At 35.1% G+C, this 21,509-nt stretch overlaps 1 protein-coding gene across 8 annotated transcripts in view; it reads right to left on the bottom strand.

The window, feature by feature from the left end:
* Positions 1-546: 546 nt before the first annotated feature.
* YTHDF3 (YTH N6-methyladenosine RNA binding protein F3) overlaps positions 547-21,509 on the bottom strand; it is a 37,059-nt gene continuing 16,096 nt past the window's right edge. For 7 of the 8 annotated variants that reach the window (XM_079795951.1, XM_079795954.1, XM_079795953.1 and 4 more), the window contains 2 exons: positions 18,193-19,791; positions 547-3,636 (listed from right to left, as the gene is read on the bottom strand). In XM_079795951.1, coding sequence (XP_079652077.1) covers positions 3,613-3,636; positions 18,193-19,791 — 1,623 coding nt within the window. In that variant the 3' untranslated portion in view covers positions 547-3,612. Of the gene's footprint in view, positions 3,637-18,192; positions 19,852-21,509 lie in introns of all 8 variants that reach the window. The other variant, XM_079795956.1, reaches the window with a different exon arrangement.

The raw sequence follows: 21,509 nt of genomic DNA, 5'->3' as shown, positions 1-21,509 counted from the left end.
GGGTGGTGCCAGAAAACTCTGCCTTGGTCACAGGCCAACAGTGTAGTATGCATTCAGCAGGTATTGACATCACAAACCTAAACTCTGGTTTTCCCCCATCAGAACAAGTACCTTAGATAACCCTGAAATGACAAATGTATCATCCAGAGTCACCATAATCCTACTGACATAAGCTCTATCTATCCAAAGGATAATGTACAGATCATTAGAAAAGCATTCCTTGGTACCAAGAATGGGGGATCAAGGTTCTTAGACAGCTGGTGACACGACTTCCTATTACATGAAAATAAACAGGCCTCTTTCTCTTTTCCTCTAAGTTTAGTCATGGTATTCAATAAAATCACTTAAATGGGCAATGGTTAGGATAAACTGTCAACCTCCCTTTCTTTAATTCTCCCACTTAAGTGTCCAGCTAAAATGAATGCTATAATCTCTCTGTGTTTGAAAGATCTGTCGATCAGAAAACCCAGAACAGTGTCTACAACAATGTTGTGTTTTCCAGCAGACAGTACATATTTATAAAGATAAAAGGAAAGAACACAGACATGAGTGAACATTTTTATTGAAACCCTCAAAGATTAAAGAGGACCAAATGGTGAGTTTGGGTACCATAACAGAAAAGCTCACCTAACTGTACCATCATTCACGGGAATGAACAAACCCAAACACGACAAAATTCAAATTCTCATGTAATTGCTACAAGTGAATGTAAATGAACTAATAATCATTTTATCATAACCTTTCTGTAATCATACGAAAAAGGGAATTTACATGGCATAACAAAAGATATGCAAAACTTAATGAAAACACAATTCTCTTTAAATTTCTCAAACTTATTTTTATAGGATGCAGAAAGCACTTGAAATGATTAAATGACTTAAGCTGATTCTTTTTTATTGCAAACCATTTTATCATCAGCTTAACCTCCATGCATGGTATTCAAAAAGAACACAGCTTTTGAATTAGAAAGATCACAAGTTAAAATGAGGAATTAAATACTGAAATTAGGAAAAAGCTGGGGTTTCTTTTGAAAAGAATCTTCAAGTACCAGTAAGTATAGAGACAGAATACTAATTTTGGTTACATTTTCCCCCTTACTGTTAAATATACAAACTATTATACCTTCCAAAATACCCACATAAGATAACTTTAATAAGAAACATTCAAACCAAATCTTGGAAAAATATTAAGCAAGAAATTTCCCGGGCCCCAATCATGTCTTAATTTGTGATTATTCAAACATTTGATTATGTGTTTCCTGCTATATAGCCCAGGTTCTCTCCTTTTTGGTCGCTACAGTTAAACATTCAGTTAGTTGTGCTATTTAGACAACCTGTGATCATTTCATTTAGAGGGAAAACATTTTGCAATATAGTGATAGACCAAGGAGGAAGAGAAAGTAGGTGCTCTGAAGAAATCGTAAATGGAAAAAATAATTACTGATTGAAAAGATAGTTTTTATTTCCAAAGGAATGCTGCACCCATTTCACTTGATATTAGAAATCCAGGTTAAAGGCACTGGGATGTATACCTCACGATGAGCAGACCACTCAATTACATTAGACGTTTCTGAGTCTGCTGTTGCAATCAGCCCACTTGCTGCGTGTTTCTGTGACACTTCTTACATAAAAACCAAATGTAAATCAAACAACTTTCAATCCATTTATAATGTAACTAGTTTTATAAAAATATTCAGAGTTGCTAATAAAGCACCAGAAAAAGTGAACCTCAGAGTGAGGACTCAGATCCTTTCTATGAGGTCCCTCTTTATAGTTTTCTCTAATAGGACCTCCAGAGTGACAACAGTCATCTTTGACATGTCCTACCTATATAATCTTAGGGATGTAGAACATTGCTGTGGTTACTATACCCAAATGCCAATTTTTATTATAAATAGTTAAGAGACATGTCACAAGAGAAGATTTCATGGCTTACTCTTAAAAAGGTAAAATAGGTGCAACTTTCCTTTAAGAAAGTCTTTATTTTGTAATATACCATTAATATTTTAATGTTCCCTTCAGTAAACACTGATATAACTACAATGGGACTACCAAAGACCTGTGAAATAGCTACGATTATCTACAAATACTGTATTTTATTTCATTTGAATACAGCATTTGCACATTTTAAGAAAACATTGTACAAAAAATTATATAAATGAAAACATCAAAGAAATATCTGCCACTAAATTTTTGAACTGAAGTGATCAAATGTGTAAATGTAAATGAAAAGGTTTCTAAACATGATGTAAACATAAATGGAGTAATGCAAAACACCAAGGTATTCAAATCTACTGTATTGCTATTTTCACCCTTATATCTTTCTACATAGCTTTCTCCTTTTGGAACAGTAACATAAGGGGCAGTACATTATCTTCATAACCATATGCCATCAGATCAATTAATACAGATGACACATTTAATTATACAAAATCAATTTGTTTCAAGACACAAAATTAATGTTGATATGTAATTAATGAAAAAAATAAGATGTTAAAAAGATAACTATAAGAATACCCAGATATATGCTGTATTCCCATTTATATAGATCTGATCAATAAAACATCAACACATTCACTTAGATACTGATTTAATCCATGGATCAAGGCCATATTTTCAAAGTATTTTAAGGATGCCAGGACACTGCAAAAGCTGGAGAAAAAGAGATGAACAGTATATGCTTGCTAAACAAGAACTATGTTTATTTAGCTAGTGAATACCTAGAGTAATAAATGTTTACTTCATGATAGCAATCAGGCTCGCAAACACCCAGAAATAGGAATTAAGGATTTTAAATGTAGTTATAAAGGTCATAAAAAGTCTGATTAGACTGAGGTACATGTACTCAAAATTTTGAGATTCATTAAGTGGTAGCAAACAAAATAATTCCTCAGACAAATGCACATTTTTCAGTTTACATATTATTGGGGGAAGGAGGAGAGAAGAATGTGCATTAACTGGTGAAATCCACCAAGCTGCATATCAATATTCTGTTACACCAAACAATTTAAAGACAAGGAAAATGTTCTAATATAATCTCAGATTATGTTTCATTTGGCTAAAATAGAGCTTAAGATTGCTTTGCCATATTAAAAGTTTACTACAATAATTCTTCACATAAACATTTAGACTTGAACTCCAGGACTAAATATGGCATGATTATTTTGCTTTTAATCTGTCAAATAGCTAAAAATCGACAATTTAAAAACTACAACAAAGAAATGTTGAAGCGATGTGACTCTTACATCATTGAACCACTTCTAATGGTTAACTGTTAGTATTTAACAAATTCAAAGAGTTAATGAATCCTTGCATTCATTCAGTCTTCTGTGCCTTAGCTAGGATGCATAATTACAAAAGACAGCAGATACTGGTAAAAGCTTCAGGACAGAAAGTGCTTGACGAAGTTACAGTTCTCAAGTGTGTTTGGTGAGAATATAAGGGCAAATGCGCTGATGAAAACCATTACAAGAGTCAATTCTGTGTTAAAGAGTTCAAAGATGTCACCTTATGCAGAAAAAAAAAAGCTTTAATAATGTCTTCTTTGACTTATTAGGCATTTCCAGAGTCTACATCATTAGTGTTGTAATTCTAAGAGGACATCTTCATATGGTTATTGTTTGTTTCTATTTCTCTCCTGAAAAATAAAAAACACCAAAAAATGTAAAAAATGCCATCATTTATACAAGATTTAAATTAATATAAGGTAAACCATATTCACAAAAAGTTCTTCAAATACTAATTCAAGTAATTAGTTAAAACTGCTTTACTATTACCTCTACACACCATAGTGGGATGATCATCACAAAACATTTCTAAGTAAAAACTACAAACATTTATTTCAGGCCCTCTCCACATCCCTATTTCCCACAGCATTTTGGTTAAGGTGAAGACATTACAATAATGTCTTTCTAGCCTTTTCAAAGAGTTTTTGATAATGAGGTACCAAAGAGACTAAAAGGAGTCTGTAGCAATTTCAAAACTATTTGAAAAGGTAGGGTTAGTAGAAAAGGAAAAGAGTCCTATTAAATTTTCAGTTAATAAAAATACTTTGAATCACAAACTTCTTCCATATCATATTTTCACGTTCAGTATAACTTTCCACATCAGGAAACATTAATACTGATTATTAATTTCTTCTAATAAAGCAGAATCCCCTTGAACAAAAGTTAAACTATGTGATGTTTTCATGTTTATTAACCAAATATATTTACCTATAAAACTTCTTTCAATTAAATGCATCAGTATGTTTGTACCAACTTATTTTAATGTGCAACTCAGAGATTCTCAAACTTCAGCAACACCAGAATTACCCGGATGGCTTGTGGAAACAGTACTGAGTCCCCAAACTCAGAAGGTGAACAAACCCATGAGCTTGCAGTTCTAACAAATCTTGAACATTTACATAAGTTACACAAATGTATGTCAACTATAATTTAAACATTTTTAAAAATTAGTCTGTAGTTTAACATTGTTGTACCAATGTTAATTTCTTAGTTTGGATAAATGTACTATGATTATGTAATATAATCTAAAACTAAATAAAGAACATACAAAAACTCGCTACATTATTTTTGCAACAAAATAATTTAATAAAGTTTTAAAAAACCATTAATAAAAAGATAGAAAAATACAACCCCCATATTTATCATATTCAAGTTTAAAAGAAAAAGGTGTGCATATTTCAAGAAAAGACAGTTTATAGATGAACAAATGATTGGACTTAAAATATATAATAAATTCAATTCTTCAGGATGCCTTACCAGAAACGAAATCTGCATAGGTTGGCTGACAGGACTGGAAAAATTCATGCTAGAGAGCAGAACAAGGACAGTAACAGATGGATAAAACTCCCAGCTGTTCAAAAGCCTATACATTTGTCCAGAGCCATTAAAGTGCTATAATACTGAGACATGTTTGACATGCACTGTCCCAACAACATGATGGGTCCTTTAGCATTAAGAGAGCAAAAGACAAAAAATGTAAAGAAAACAGACCGATTCTGCACTGTAAAATTAAAAAAATATATATCATCAGGGGAAAGGACAATCAATAACTATGCTTTGGAGGTTCTGTTTTTGGAAATCAACTCTTCAAACTTTAAACTTATGCTTCCATTTAATTGAGACTGTCACATTCTTGATCCTCCGTATGAGCACACTATAATAAAGAACTGCTTTAAAAGACTCTAGTGCCCAAGTGTGCATTTATAAAATAAAGTAGTATTTCAGGTTTGAGAAAATAGATTCAGTCTAATATATAGTATCAACTAAAGATCAAATAACCTCAAAATGTACCACAAAATGAGAGAGTTGGAAAAAGTTGAAATGGTAAAAAATGGTGAACAGTCATGGTCCAAAATGGTCCAAATGAGAGTAAGAATGCAGTTCTAAGACTTAGGACTAATTCATGTTTTGAGTTGTGATTTAGTTTCCACAAAATAGTATTACCCAACACACTAAGTTATTATTTTTATGTGTAGTCTTATTTTAGTTTTAGAGTTTTCACTTAATTTCATATTTAAGTAATACTATCTTAAAAATATTATTTCAAGAAAAATGAAAAAGCACAAAGATCAAAAAGAAGTAAAATGGTCTCTATTCACAGTTGACATGATTGTTAGGCAGAAATTCTTAAGGATGTTATATAGGACTACTAGAACTAATAGGTGAAATGAGTGAAATCACAGGATACAGGACATTTCTATAAACCAACTGGGAAGTAAAACTGAAAAGGCAATTACAATAACAATAAAAATATAAAATACTTAGCAATAAATTCAGCAAGAGACATGATGGCCCTGAACACTGAAAATCACAAAACAGAGAAATTATATTTGCCTTTCCAGGCAGCCGGGCTTAAAAAAAAAAAGACTGGGCTATAGTGGCTTACTGGTAACCTTTCGTATTTATCTGTTGAATGAATAAGGGAACGATTAAACACACACACACACACACACACACACACACACACACACACACACACACACGGAGATAAAGGTTGACTAGATATGTGCTGGAATTCTCAGGGAAAAAAATTAAACTGGGACACGGTGAAAGAGGCACTTAGAGCCAAAGCAAAGGAATTCACATGCAATTCTATTTTAAAGTCAGATTTTGGACTCTTTACAGCAGTGGTTCTCAATGTGGGGCACACGCCCCCCCCAAGGGGGCAATTTGATTTTTAAGGAGGGCAATTCGAGAATGAGTTATTAACAGTGAATTTTTTGCATTTCTTATGGTTCTAGGGGCAAACAATTTCTTAGTGATTTCTTCCTCAGTACTTCAACTGTTCTTTTGAAGCTTGTTTAGACTAAGTTAATGGCCTTTTAGGCTTCCCTACCTGAATAGGAGTTTACTTTTTGAATAAAAATGATATGTCACGGGGGGGCGGGGCATCAGGATTTTAGAGATGCTTAGGTGGGGCATGGCCAAAAAAAGGTTGGAAACCACTGCTTTACAGTAAGATAAACATGATAAAATGATTACTTTCCAGATTGTCGTTCACAAGTGAAATTGCCAACAAGTAGCCTTTTATAGCCTAGTTCTTTTATTATTGCACTAGTGGCCCGGTGCATGAAATTCATGCACGAGGGAGGGGGGGTGTCCCTCAGCCCGGACTGTACCCTCTCCAATCTGGGAATCCACAGGGATCGGGCCTAAACCGGCAGTCAGACATCCCTCTCGCAATCTGGGACCACTGGTTCCTAACTGCTCTGCTTGCCAGCCTGCCTGATTGCCCCTAACCACTCTGCCTGCCGGCCTGCTCACCCCCAACTGTTCCCTCCCGCCAGCCTGCTCACCCCCAACTGCCTCCCTTGCCAGCCTGACCGCCCCCAACTGCCCCCACTTGCCGGCCTAATTGCCCCCAACTGCCCCCCCTGCGGGCTGCTCACCCCCAACTGGCCCCCGCCGGCCTGCTCGCCCCCAAATGCCAACCCCCCCCTTGCCGGCCTGATCACCCCCAACTGCCCTCCCCTCCTGGCCTGATCACCCCTAACCGCCTCTGCCTCGGCCCCACCACCATGGCTTTGTCTGGAAGGACGTCTGGAAGGTCTCCTGTCTAATTAGCATATTACCCTTTTATTAGTATAGATTCCTTAATGTTATTTCAAACGCAAAAGAGAGCACCATTAATATTGATAATCAAATGTGTAAGACACTAGATTAAAACACCTTTCAAGTGTTCTGCCAAGAGACAAAGTCTGTTTCACTCAAAATTAAGAGTGTAATATATAATCACACATCACTTAATGATGGAAATGTTTTTTTGAGAAATGTGCCATTAACACAATATGATTTTGTCATCACGACTGCATTAACACAAACGTAAATGGTATAGCTTACTACACACATAGGCTAGCTATGTGGTATAGCCTACTGTTCATACACTACAAACCTGTCCAGCATGTTACTGTACTGAATACTGCAGGCAATTATTACATGATGGCATGTATTTATCTAAACATAAAAAGATACAGTAAATATATGGTATAAAAGATAAAAAATGGTATAGGGCACTTACTATGAATGGACCTTGCAGGACAGAAAATTGCTCTGGGAGTGGTGACTGAATGTGAAGGCCTAGCACATTACTATACACTACTGTAGACACTATAAACACAGTCCCATAAGCCTTGCCTCTGCTTCCTTCTGACAGGGTCAGAAATAAAACATTGAAGCTGCCAAAGCTACTCCGTGAACATGGATATGAACTGGACTGATGGGCAATATCAAGGAATCAGCTGAAGCATACATCACCATAATAGTGACCATCAGGAGGGAGTGAAAGCTTGCCTGAGGATTAATAAGAAATCAAAATGGAAAGCTAAAGGAACACAGGGATTGCCATGGCAATTTGGTTTTGGGTATTGCATGTTGGAGCAGTGGTCATATTAAGGAACTTCGTGTTATTCATTAAAAAAAGAAAAAAAGAAGAAGAAAAAAGAGGATTTCTAACATGGAGAAGGTGTAGAACTGATACTTCAATATTCTTACTTTGGAAATTTGTTTTTGGTCCCATTGACCCTTTCTGGCACAAAAGGTTTCTCTAGAACTGAATGGATGGGGAAAAACAACAACTTATATATGCTTTTTATCATTACAACTTAAAAATACTTCTAAAGTACAAAGACAGGCTGGCTCCACACTACCTACAGGAAAATCAGCTCCATTATACTACTACTAGAGGCCCAGTGCACAAATTCGTGCACGGGTGGGGTCCAGCTGGCCCGGCCCCAATCTGGGTGGATCAGGGCTGGGCCTGTCAGGAGGAGGAGATGGTGGAAGGTTGGCCAGCCAGCCTGCCCTAATTGGGGCCCGGTGGGCCCTGCCCCCAATTGGGGTGGGGTGGGGGGCTAATCGGGGTCAGCGGCCAGGGGTTATAGGATACATGGGAGGTTGGCTAGCCAGCCCCAACCCCGATTGGTGTGTGTGGGGCCAAGTGGGGATGGGACCAGCTGGGGGGACTGTGAGCAGTTGGCTGGGCCTGCCCCTGATTGGGGTTGTGGGGGCCCATTGGGGACAGAACTGGTTGGGGGAGGAGCCGTGGGCTGATCGGGGTGGTGGGGGGCCCATCATGGGCGGGGCTGGCTTGGGGGAGGGGCCACAGGTGATTGACTGGCTGGCTCTGACCCCAATCAGAGTGGTGGGGCTGATCTGGGGTGGGGATGGGCGGGGGGAGGGGTGCAGGAGGTTGGCCAGCTGGCCCCACCCCAAGATTGGGCCACTTTGCTGGCCGCAGTGGGCGTCATAGTGACCAGTCGTTCCAGCATTCCGGTCACTGGCTTTTTATATATATAGATTATGTCACCATTATATATGTGGCCAGCTGTTGACCAAAACATTGTTATTCTGTTGACTGTACTTAGTAAATTCCTAGATAAAGAATTGCATGTCAAACTTCTAAAATTAATAAGTAAACAGGCAAGATAATTCAATAATTTAAGTTACTTCCTGAAACTTACAGTTAAATATGTTCCTGAAGTAATCATATATTTGCTGCTGAAGAAAAATAAATGAAATTGAAATGCCTTCATTTTAATAATGACTGTTCATAATAGTTATGGAAAAAAAGTATCTCCCAAATATATATAATTAACCCAAGAGACTATCAGTAGTTCAATTACTAAAAACTCGTAAAATTTTTTATCACTATTGGAACATAACTCAAGACACCATTACCTCTCATATAGGGCAACAAAATCAATGAGAAAAAAAACAATATAAAGTGTTAACTGAAGCACCTCCTTTTTCCCACATCAAGAATATTTACTAAGTTAGAATAGAGTATTACTGCAGCAAAAAACTGAATAATCTTGACTATTCAAAATATCACTCAATGTTTCATCAAATAATTACTCACTTAAATGTAATGTAACAGTTTATGGTATCAAGTGTGAGTGATACACCCTGGGCCAAAACCTATTTTTCAGAGAAATGTTCTTCAAAGTTTACAGTAAAGATGAAAGAAAAAGGAAGACTTTATATACTAAATTTATTTCTGTAAAAAATGATCAATTCATTAATAGAGAACTACAGTCATAGAAAAGTTTACCAAAAGGCAATTGAATAGAGAATTCAACCTATTCTTAATCCTAAGAACTGTAACTTGATTAACAGGGAAACATTAAACCACAAGTTCTACTTGAAAAAAAGTACAAATGGTATCCAAGTTACAATGATTTGACTTAAAATTTTTGACTTTAGAATGGTGAAAAACAATATGCATACTAAATTGCACTAAGTATTTATTATAAAATAGGCTTTGTGTTAGATGATTTTGCTTAACCCTAGGCTGATGTTAAGTTTTCTGAGCATGTTTAAGGTAGGCTAGACTAGGCTATGATGTTCAGTAGGTTAGCTATATTAAATGCATTTGCAACATGGTTTTTTCAACTTGCAATAAATAGGTTTACTGGGATGAGAAACCCCAATGTAAGTTGAGGAGCTTCTGTACATACAGAACTGTCAGAAAAATGCTTACTGTTGTCACAGATATAATTATTGTTGAAGTAACTTCTTGTATATCAAAACAAGCTTGGTTACTTTGAGGAAGACCTAACATCATCTCATCTCAGAATCAAAGTTATTACAAATGTGAAAAAAATTTTATCAGATACTAAAATTTACTCTTTGGAAATATCCAACAATATAAAATAGCATACATGACTAAAATACATAGAAGATTCTAGATTTAAAACTATTTAATTGGGATTTTATTATAATTATGCCTTTCTTGTTTCTGTATAAATTGCAGGGCTTCCTCTTTCTGATGGAATAAGTAAATGCCATAGTTTGAAAGTTCATCTCAAAGTTACAGGCAATTAAAAACTCTAATTATTTCTATAGGAGTATAAAGAGCTAAAAATCTCACCTCAGATTTTGTTTTCTGATTAATAAGGATTCATGAAAATCAAAGAACATAGTAGTATTTAAACAACTCACATTCAGTACAATAAAAAGTAAAATTTCAATAAAAGGATTATTAGTCAGAAGTAGACTCTAATGCTATGTAGATTACTTGAATTTCTACTGTACAAATATACGCATGACATATCAGTTTTTTGTTTTTCCTTCTTCTATTTTCCAATTAACCAGCTTTATCATTAGAAGTTGAATAAAGCCCCTCTACCCTCCTCTAGTCCTTTATATTTTAATTTCCTCTGATGGGTTGCCACTAACTTTTAGTACATAATTTTCTCAATTTAGCATTCAGACACTATCAATTCCCAATGTATATGGTAACTTACCATAGTTGAATGCTACCCTCTCCTCTTCCCCCTCTCTACATTAGAAGTCACACTATTTTTTAGTTCTAATGATTGTGCTTATAACTTTAACACGCTTAAAGCACAATTGTGTGATAAATCATCTCTATAAACAATTATTTTACCTTCAGAAAGATGAGAAAGTGCATCTTCCTCAAACCTTTTCTTCTTGATCCATCTCATAACATTTTGTCTAACTATAATTAAATCTTTTATATACTATTATCCATTTCTACAAATGGAAAAATCAATAGGCAACATTACAGAACTTGAATGATCAAGTACTTAGTTCCCAAATAAAAGTACAGTAATTAAAACAATAAAAAGAAAAATTCTATGACATTCAAACTTTCAAAAAAATTTTTTTAAAGCATCTACTCATTTAACAAATGTTTACTAAATACCATGTGCCAACTATTATGTGGTAGGGCTTCAGGAGAGAACAAATCAAGTTCTGCTCTCATGGAGTTAGCTTATGGTCCAATGAGAACTAACATTAGCTAGATTTTTTTTTTTTAACTTCCTTCACATCCATCATCAAGGTCAGTGGTTTCCAAGGGAGGGCTCATTTCATTTGTCGGGCTTCAAAGACCATAGTGCCATTTAACAGAAAGTGGAGAGATGCATATAGCCCTGATACACATTATATACAATGAATACCAGTCTTATTCAAAATGCCTATAGAGTTGCTTTTGAGAGAAAGATATTGTTCTGGTATAACCAGCTATCAGGTCTTATTATTTTTCTTGAATTCCTTTTTCACTCTGCTGAAATAGCTCAAGTAACTTTCTCATAAAGAGCATTTGGCTAAGCTCTTTTACACCTGAAATCTTTATTTTGCACTCCCCCTTCTCTGACAGAATTCAAGACTCATCTTTAAAAACAATATACACCATTCCTCTCTACTCCCAAATAGATTTTACATGTGAGAATCCAGAGTTGTAGATGAGAATTCCCATGATAATCTCTTTTCTTAGTAATTTGTTCTTGCTTGGAGAGCTTTTAAAACATCTTTATCCTGTCTTTTTTTTTTTTTTTTAAATTATCCTGTTGTTCACTCAGCGAGTCCATCCTTCTGAAAACATATGTCTTTGAGTCTGGAAACTTTTCTTTAATCATTCTTCCTATTGTTTTTTCCTGTTCTCTTTGAGATAGTGAACCCCCTTTTCCACCACATCTTTCACACTTTATACTTTTCACCTCTATTGCTCCACATTTGGAAATTTCTTTGATTCGAAATTCCAGATCATCAACTGGATCTAAAATATGAACGTTTTATTAATCTGCTTACTCACTGCTTTTTTATTATGAGAATCACATTTCTTATTTCCAATAACATTTTCTGGCTTTCTTTTCTTTTTACACATAAATCCTCCCTAATAACAAATCAAATTTTGTTTTATATTTTAAATTACCTTTTGCTCTCTGTATTAAATATTTCTTTTAATGGGTTTGTTGTGGTTGTTCTTTCAACAAGCTTGATATCTTCTTTTATCAAACATAACAAAATTCTGTGTTCAAATTTAAGAATGAAGAACTATACAAATACTACAGTAACTGGTATGGAGTTCTCCTACTGTTTTAAGTTTCACCAATACCCCTCATTCTAAAATAGCCTGACTTGCAAGTTTTATATAACAAGACAGGATGTCTGGTCAGCTCCTCCATAGGGTGCTTTCCTGGCAAGGCAAGCTGGGGAATTCCTCCATTGCCAAAATAACCAGAATAAACATGTTTTGAAAACAATAACAAAGATCCAGCAATGACAAGATAGAATTAGCTTTTGGAAGCCCTTGTCTATCACAAGTAGACTCAAGAATTTAAAGAAAAACATGAACACAGTAAGAAGAGAAATGTGAGAAAGCTACAGTCACTATAGACATAACTGTGTAATTTTAAAGCACTAAACTTCTATGAAAAAGTAAAGAAAAAAATCACGAATTTGGAGAATGCAAAGATTTGAAGTCAGATTAATATAAGCCTTCTAAAATTGTTCTTCCTCAAAATTGTTTTGGCTAAAGGACCTTTGCCTGATCTTAGCCTGGATCTTTCACTAAAGGAAAAAAACACACAAAAAGGCTTGAAGGATACTATGGATCAACTAACAGAATATTGCAGTTATATAAGAGAATATTATTCTTAGGAAATATACACTATACTTTTTGGGGGGAAAGAAACACGATATATGGAACTTACTCTCAAATTGTTAAAAACAACAACAAAGCAAACAGGAAAGAATGTTAACAGGCCTGAATGTTCTACATACTATTCTTATATTTCCAAATAAATTACAAATTATTTCCAAATAAAAAGATGAAGAAAAAAAGAGATTCCCTCATATTGTTGTAAGTAGCTATATATATAGTTCAATCATTCCACCATATTACTATTGCACCAACATGTTTTGGCCATATTCTTGCTGATGGACATTTGGATTAGTCCTTGGTCTTTTTGTTTTGTTTTTACTGTTATCACTTGTTTCCACTAAGAACATTCTTATATGTTTTATGGGGTATGTGGGAAGTTTCTCTTATGTATCTATCCTGAAGGAAAACTGCTAACTATAAGGTATATGGAATATTCAGCTTTATAATACAATACAAAACTGCTTCTCCACATGGCTTTATCAACTTAAGGTTCCCATCTGTAATTTTATGAGATTTTGTTGATCTGCAGTCTTCCAATACTTGATATTATTAAATTTCTTAATTTGCCAAATAAATGGATATAAAATACTTTCTCATTATCATTTTCCTATTACGATTATCTTTTAAAAAATATATTTTGATTTTTTACAGAGAGGAAGGGAGAGGGATAGAGAGCTAGAAACATCAATGAGAGAGAAACATCGATCAGCCGCCTCCTGCACACCTCCCACTGGGGATGTGCCCGCAACCAGGGTACATGCCCTTGACAGGAATCGAACCTGAGACCTTTCAGTCCGCAGGCCGATGCTCTATCCACTGAGCCAAACCAGTTAGGGCTGATTATCTTTTTATGTACTTATTAACCATTACTGTTTCCTCCCATGAAATGACTACCCATCCATATTTTGCGCACTTTTCTACTAGATTATCTTTTTCTTAAATTGATTCATGTTCTTTATTCTTGATACTAATCTTTGGTCAGTTATGTTCAAATTTCACCCAGCTCCTAATATGTCTTTTTACTTTCTTTAAAGCATCTTTTCATGAGATTTTAATATAGTCAAATTTTATCAATATTTTCTTTTATAATTAGTGCTGTTTTGTGTCTTAAGAAACCCTTCTTTACCGATGGTTGGAAGGACATGCACCTGGGAAAATGTAATCTTCACATTATCAGATGCTTTGAGGAACTTCAGCTAAATAGAAGACAGAGGGGGTCATGTTAAAGGAGAAGTTTAACTAATGACTTGCAACTACTTTTATTTAAAAATTTAAAAAGCATAACAAGTAAAGAGAATCCTACCAAAACACCACTAATGTGTCTTTTTGGATAGAGCAAAGAAGGACCTAGAATATATATGCATCCTTCCTTCATCACTAGGATATCAAGAATATTTTGAAAGCAGTTTTGCTGGAGAGCCAAAGTGCAAGTACAAGTACATCTAAGAGAAAATCTACACATGAAAAATCTACAAATTCTGCCTGGACAAGAGTTAACAGCACCAGGAAGAAAACTGGGTTAGGACACAGGATACCCCAAGTGTTAAACAGTTAATATGCAGGAAAAACTTTCTTGACATGGTGGTTTCAAAAATTTCACCTGCATATCCACTGTAGTAGCTCTCCCTTCTTATTCTTCACAGACTGATGAATTGCTTAATTGGTAAAGTCAACTTACACCATGCCTTTCCCATTTCCAATTAGCAATGGGAAGAAAATATGCAACTAATACCAAGCATTCAAGTACAAAACAAAGAAACACCAAGACCAATAACAACAAAAACCATGCTATTTAGGGACAAATACCTGACCTGGATGATCAATCCCCTTCCTTGTTTAATGATGACAGGAAAAAAAGCCAAAAAGAATCAAACTATTTTCTCACAAAAAAAGATACTAACAAAACTATAATGAATCCAGGCAATGGCTGCCAGAGGTTAGATTTGGGGGACTATAAATACAAAGGAATAATAGTACAAGATAGTTTTGGAGGGATAACGGAATTATTCTGTATCCCGATTGTGGTGGTTACACAAATCTACAAATGTGTTGATCGATGTTTCTAACTCTCTATCCCTCTCTCTTCCTCTCTGTAAAAAAATCAATAAAAAAAAAAATATATATATATATTTAAAATTTATAGAACTGTCCACACCAAAAAGGTGAATTTTACTGTATGATTTAAAAATGTTTTTAAAGGATTTGTATACAAGTATTTATTAATTTTTTTAAAATATATTTTTATTGATTTCAGAGAGGAAGAGGGAGAGATAGAAACATCAATGATGACAGAGTCATTGATTGGCTGCCTCCTTCACACCCACTACTGGGGATTGAACCCGCAATCCAGGCATGTGCCCTTGACCAGAATCAAACCCGGGACCCTTCAGTCAACAGGCCAATGCTCTATCCACTGAGCCAAACCAGCTAGGGCTATATACAAGTATTTATAGAAGCTTTATTTACATTCTTCAAACACTGGAAATAATCAGATGTCCTTCAAAGAAAGAACAGCTGGATAAACTGGTAAATTCATACAATGAAATAGTACTTAGTAATAATTAAAAAGAACAAAGAATTGATATACAAAACAACAAACTGCAAAGATAGCATGCTGAGTGAAAGAAGCCAGTCTTAAAAGATTACACACTGTAATTTCTGACATTATGGAAAATGCTTCCTAAAGACAAAATTAGTGAATCAGAGTTAATGTAAAGGAGAGTGCTTGACTAGAAAGCAGCAGCAAAGGGGAATTTACAATTTTACTGTATGTAAATTTAATAAACAAGTTAAAAAGGATATAGAAGAGGAAGAAGTTCCTAAAAATAATCATTATAGGAAGCAAAGATAGATTGTGAATTAAATCGACTAGGCATCAAGAAATTCAGGTAAGCAATTAATCAACTGAAGTAAATGGGAGCTAGATGTGATAATATAAGCAAACATGTCACTGAAGAATTCAGAACCTCACAAGTCACAAAATCAACACAGAGCATATCATATCAATGTCATGGAAATTCAAATTTGAGAAATTCTCCAAATGCAGGGGGGAAAAAATGGTAAGAACCAATGGCACTGAAAGAATGTTGAAAGATTCAGCATTCTTTGACATTATTAGAAAAAGGAAAATGAAAACCTGGCTTCTGGACAAAGAATTAAGAAAAATTATTATAGAGACCCATATTGGACACATTCTACATAGAGGTCCATATTGAAAGAAAAAAAAACTTTTATGCACACAGAAATAGTTATTTCCAAAGAAAGAAAATTTAGGCTGGCCTCAGACATCTTTTATATGTAATAGAAATATAAAGCTATAAAACAAAGCCTGAAAGAAAAGACTGTGACCCAAAAATTCTATATCCATGTAAACTGTTGTTCATCTATTATGGTCAAAGTAAGGCATTTTCTTGCATTTAGAAGGGCTTAATAAAAATATTATCAACTACTCTTCCTAAAAAATAATAAAATAAGCTAAATAAGATCCAAAGCAAATATGCCAAAGGTAAGTTAGACATAAAAAGACTGGCTGTAAACAATAAAACAATTAAAATGTAAAATTTTAAAGTTCAAATAACTGTTAAATGTATAATTACAAAACAGTATGTAATGGTCATAATTCCTGAGATAGTTATATAATCATTAAAAAACACCCTAGAATTAAATTTTCAGACCAGGTAGAGAATAATTGTGGAAAGACATAAAAGGGTGGCCTCTCCTTAGCAGCAGAACAGTTGGTAACTATTTTCCTTGCCTTGCATCTTTCTCCCAGAGTAATCTCATCCCAATTCCGTGGAATTATCTGTTTAAGAACAAGAAGGTCCCAATCTGTGACTCCCACATCTAACTGTCTAATCGAAGAGATTTCACTGTCTATATTTCTCAAAAGCATCTTAATAGCAGCAAATCCTAAAACAAAATCTTCACTTGCATCCCACCTTTCATACCCCAAATCATTTCTCCTGGTCCATTATTTGTAAGGGCAGTTACAAAAGGTTAAGCAGGACCTTAAGTATTAAATAGTCATTTGTACTATTCCGAAGCAAAGTTTCTAACAATTCAGTTCAGGAATCACTAGCAGCAAAATTATGGAGGTGCTTGATTAAAAATGTACTCTTACCAGGTCCCTTATCAAATATATCAGATTGCCCGAGGTGGTCTCAAGAGTCTGCATTTTCAAGAAGCACTGTAATTGACATTTATGTGTCCTAAAATGTATGGGAACTACTGCTCTAGGATCATTTCACATGCTTTACCAGTAAGAAATGTTAACTGAAATAGTTCCCTCTTTTGCAAATTATCAAGAAGCCACAAGATGCTTATGTTCACACACAGATAGGAATCAACTTTAGTTCCTGTTTATTCTTAATTTCTACATGCAAGCTTTCCATAGCAACCATCAAAATTTATTGGAGAAGCTTCTAACTTTATCCCTGATTCACTTGAAAATAACTTTAAATGTACTGTCTATGGGAAAATCTGTTATTTTCTTACTCCATCCATCCCTTTTCTCCTAAAATTAGCACCCTCCCCCACACCAATTTTCTTTTGTAGTCTGAAACAGAAAACATTCCCCAGCCTATCTTGCTATGTGCCCTCTGATCAAATCTGGCCAATATGATACAACATAAACAGTGAGTAACTTCTTGAGAAACCTCCTTTAGCGTCTCAACGCAGGTAAATAACTGAAGAAATAAAATTCTGCAATCTGCATCTAAAGCCCCATGTCGTCCCAACTCTTAGCTGCCTTCCTAAAGTCAAATTCTTACTACATTTTGTACAAGTGCTCTAACTGCATAATTATAAAAAAGCTTCAGGAGTTTTAGGGAAAAATATTTTATTTCTCATAAATACAAAATAAATAATATTCAAACATTTATTTAAAAACTGTTTCAAACTCCAGACGCGTTATTCCCATAAAAATAATGTTTAAGATTAGAGTCTCTTGCTAGTTCTCAAGCCTGATTAATTATAAATGCAGAATTCACTGAGCTGTGATAAACACGACTCAATGACCTTTATCACCTGAGGAGTATGAATAGGCAAGAAGCAAATTCTGAGTAAGGGTTACCCTTGGAAAGGAAAAAGGAAATATTTCAAATATGGCATCAAAGGTTTTCAAGGATCTTTGTAAAGTTGTTTCTTAAAACTAAGTGATTGTTTTCCTTCAGAGTAAAGTTCTTAAACTCAAAATGTAATATTAAAAGGCATTAAATACCCATCCATGCACAGTACCCCAATAAAAAGACCCTACACACAAAAATTACTGTACTCTTACCCTACGCATGGCTTCCTCCTCTTCTTGACGCTTTTCATAATGTGCAAAGTCATCAAAGATTGAGGTGGTATGCTTGAAGGTAGCAATTATTTTAAGCACTTGCTTAGCTTTTTCTAGGGGTACCTCTTGAGTGTCCCTTGAATTGGTAACCGGTTTGTTGTCATTATTTTCTAAGCGAATATGCCGTAATTGGTTATTGGGAACATCTTTGACAAAGATCCACTTAACTTCAAATTTGCCCTTCCACTTATCCTGAGACCAGACACCAGCATATGCATTATAGTCCACAACAGACTTCATTTCAGCCACTCCACAAAAATGTCCACTGCCATTCACACTGAAGAGTAAATAGAGTGGGCCTTTCCCATTCAGGGAACGGTAAGCTGCATCCAAACGCTTATTACCATGTTCAGTACTACACCAGATAGAGTACTTAATGGAACGGTGAATGTCATCCTCAGAATAGCTTTTAATTATAAACACACGTCCATTTTTCAGGTTCCAGTCAAAGTCTTTGGGATTATAGTTGTTTATGGCCTTTAGCTTTTCCAGCACTGGATGCACTTCTACACTAGAAGGTGAAGCACTGATAGGAACAACACCTAAACCAAAGTTTTCACCGCCCGCTCCATTGTTCTGGTTGAAGCCACCTCCTCTATTCCGAGGAGCTACCCAACGGTTCTGCAGCTGTTGCTGTTGGGGCTGCACTTGGTGAGGCTGAGCCTGTGGCTGAGGTCCTTGTTGCTGCTGTGGTTGTGGTGGCTGAGGCTGCTGTTGAGGCAGTTGGCTTTGCACCAATGGTGGTGGTTGAATTAATGGCTGAGGCTGCTGGATTATAGTTTGAGGAGGCAGAACTGGTTGGGTTGGTGGTGCCTTTACCACGGACCCCTTTTCATCCCAAGTTCCAATATTCATATTGTGTTTTATAGGAGGTGGTGGCACAGCAGAACCCCCAATTCCTACATTGCCCTTGGGTTTAAGTTTCGGTTGAGGTTTGGCAGGCTTTCTGGCAATGGCGGCCCAGGAGGTTGGTTTAGGTGCTGCACTGCTAACTGGGGGCACACTATTGGTTGCAATGCTAGTCATACCACTGCTGCTCAAGGCTGTACCTACAGTTTTTGTCACTGCAGCTGTCAGGTCACCACCAATTTTCAGTCCAGTCATGCCTTGCTCAATACTGCTAATGCCGGGCACCTTACTCAAAGTATCATTGCCAAATCCAGCCTGTCCATCAGTAATAGCTCTCCCAAGAGAACTAGGTGGATAGCCATAACTGCTACTATAAGCAGAACTTTGCGTTGATTGTCCCTGAGATCCACTTGTCCCCCACGTAGAGAAATCAGCATTACCAGGAAAAAAGTTAAATCCATGCTGACCAAGAAATGGAGGGGTATTTCCTAATGCCCCAGGTTGACTAAACACACCATCTGGTATATAATGATGTTCTCCATTACTCATTTGTCCATAGGTTGTCAGATATGGCATAGGTTGGTCTCCAGCCGTGGACCATGCTGCTTCCCCAAGAGAATATGGAAATCCAATGGATGGAGCATAGTAACTAGGCATGTATGGATCTGACATTGGTGGATAGCTGTTACTCTGGAAAACAAAAGATCATAATCAAGAGCGAAAGTTCCTCTGAAGTGTAGGGGGGGAAATCTGAAAGATGAAAATTAAATAAATTTAGGTAAATGAAAAACAAATCCACCTGTTCCACATAAGCAAAATTAAAGTTTCAAACCTAATTTTATCAACAGAAAAATTTGCTGATGAGTATTTTTACTTTAAAATGTTTATAAAATTGCAAATTTTTTGTTACAGAGCTAGGAGTGGGAGATAATTACTTTTGTTTAAAGAATCTGGTCCTCTACAACAATTTAAAAATACAGTACTTTCTACAAAAGATTGATTTCTAAATTTGCCCACACAAATAGATCATTTATAGCCAGCTTTATTTTAAGCAAATGATGTATACAAACAGGTATATCAAGAATTAAACAAGCCTGAAAACTATGCCAATAATAGAGAAATTATAGCATATCTGTATTACGGAATCCAGTTCAGCAGTTAAATTTTGAAATTTCATTATGAAAAAATTAAGAGAAATACACTCTGAGAAGCAAAGATTCAAGATTATACTTATAGCATGATCCAAATTTGTTTTTGTTTTGCCTAACTCAATTTAAAAAGAAACAAAACCAAATCCTTTGTATGGTTTCTTAATGGTAGGATAACAGGGGCCTCTTTTCTTTGTATTAGATTTTCCAAATTTTATACAATAAACATCACCTTCCTGATCAGAATTTTCATTTAGAAATTGAGTTCCTGCAATTTCCCCCCAGAATTACTGCAATTACATCAACTTTTATTTTGAATATTAACTAATCAATCAGTGATTTGCCAAAAACCAAGGTAGTAAATTCTATTTTTAAAAACTCAAATTTGTTATTACACAATGTAAAAAATAAAATATTTAAGGATTTCTTTTGAATATGTGTTTCTTATGCCCCAAACAGGCCTAATAACAGATTTTCATAATTTGATGTAGGTGTGATTTTAAAGCCTCGAACAGATTTAGAGGATTTGTAGAATAAGCAAGGTGAAAAAAATTAAGCTAATATCCAGTAAGAAGAACTAGTATTCCTTTTGCAAGGGTCAAATTGTGAAGGCTACTTACTCACTTTATTTTTACAAATATTCTAAGTTTCCCAGAGCAAAGGATGTAACTCCCCTCCCCCCCTTTTTTGCCATTCGTCTCTTGGGACTATTCTAAAATGCTGCTTTTTCACTCAAGAAAGTACATCAATATAAATGGGAAACAAACATCATACTGCCTGGAATTCACTTTAAATTATTTGTGTAAAGCCCAATCATTAAAAACTGAGATGCTTTATTGTTACTATTAAGTTTCAAATAAAGGTTGTATTTAAAATAATAATTATGACATAATATTACTATTTCCAGTAAAGATTGCACTTAAAAAAACAACTCTCAATTCATACTATTTAAAGAAAAAAAATGACTTCATACACTTGATATGAAGTACATTTTACTGTATTCATAACTGGAAATACACGTGTTACTATTTACTAATTTAGTTGAACATATTCATTAACTATACATAGGTTAGTTACTAACTGTATTTGAAAATATATTCCAACAATGTTCACAATATTAGCATATAAAAGAAATGAAGAGCATCTTTGGAACCACCACAGTAGTGCCATCGTTACCGAAATTAACAGTGGAAATACTGACTGCTATATTTAAAGACAAAAATGAGAGCTTCTTGAGGAAAAGTTCAAAATCACTAACAA

Source organism: Cnephaeus nilssonii (assembly GCF_951640355.1).
Source record: "Cnephaeus nilssonii genome assembly, chromosome: 18".
NCBI classification, from domain to species: domain Eukaryota; kingdom Metazoa; phylum Chordata; class Mammalia; order Chiroptera; family Vespertilionidae; genus Cnephaeus; species Cnephaeus nilssonii.
The sequence above is the reverse complement of the archived record's forward strand: the minus strand, read 5'-3'. Positions and strand labels throughout refer to the sequence as shown.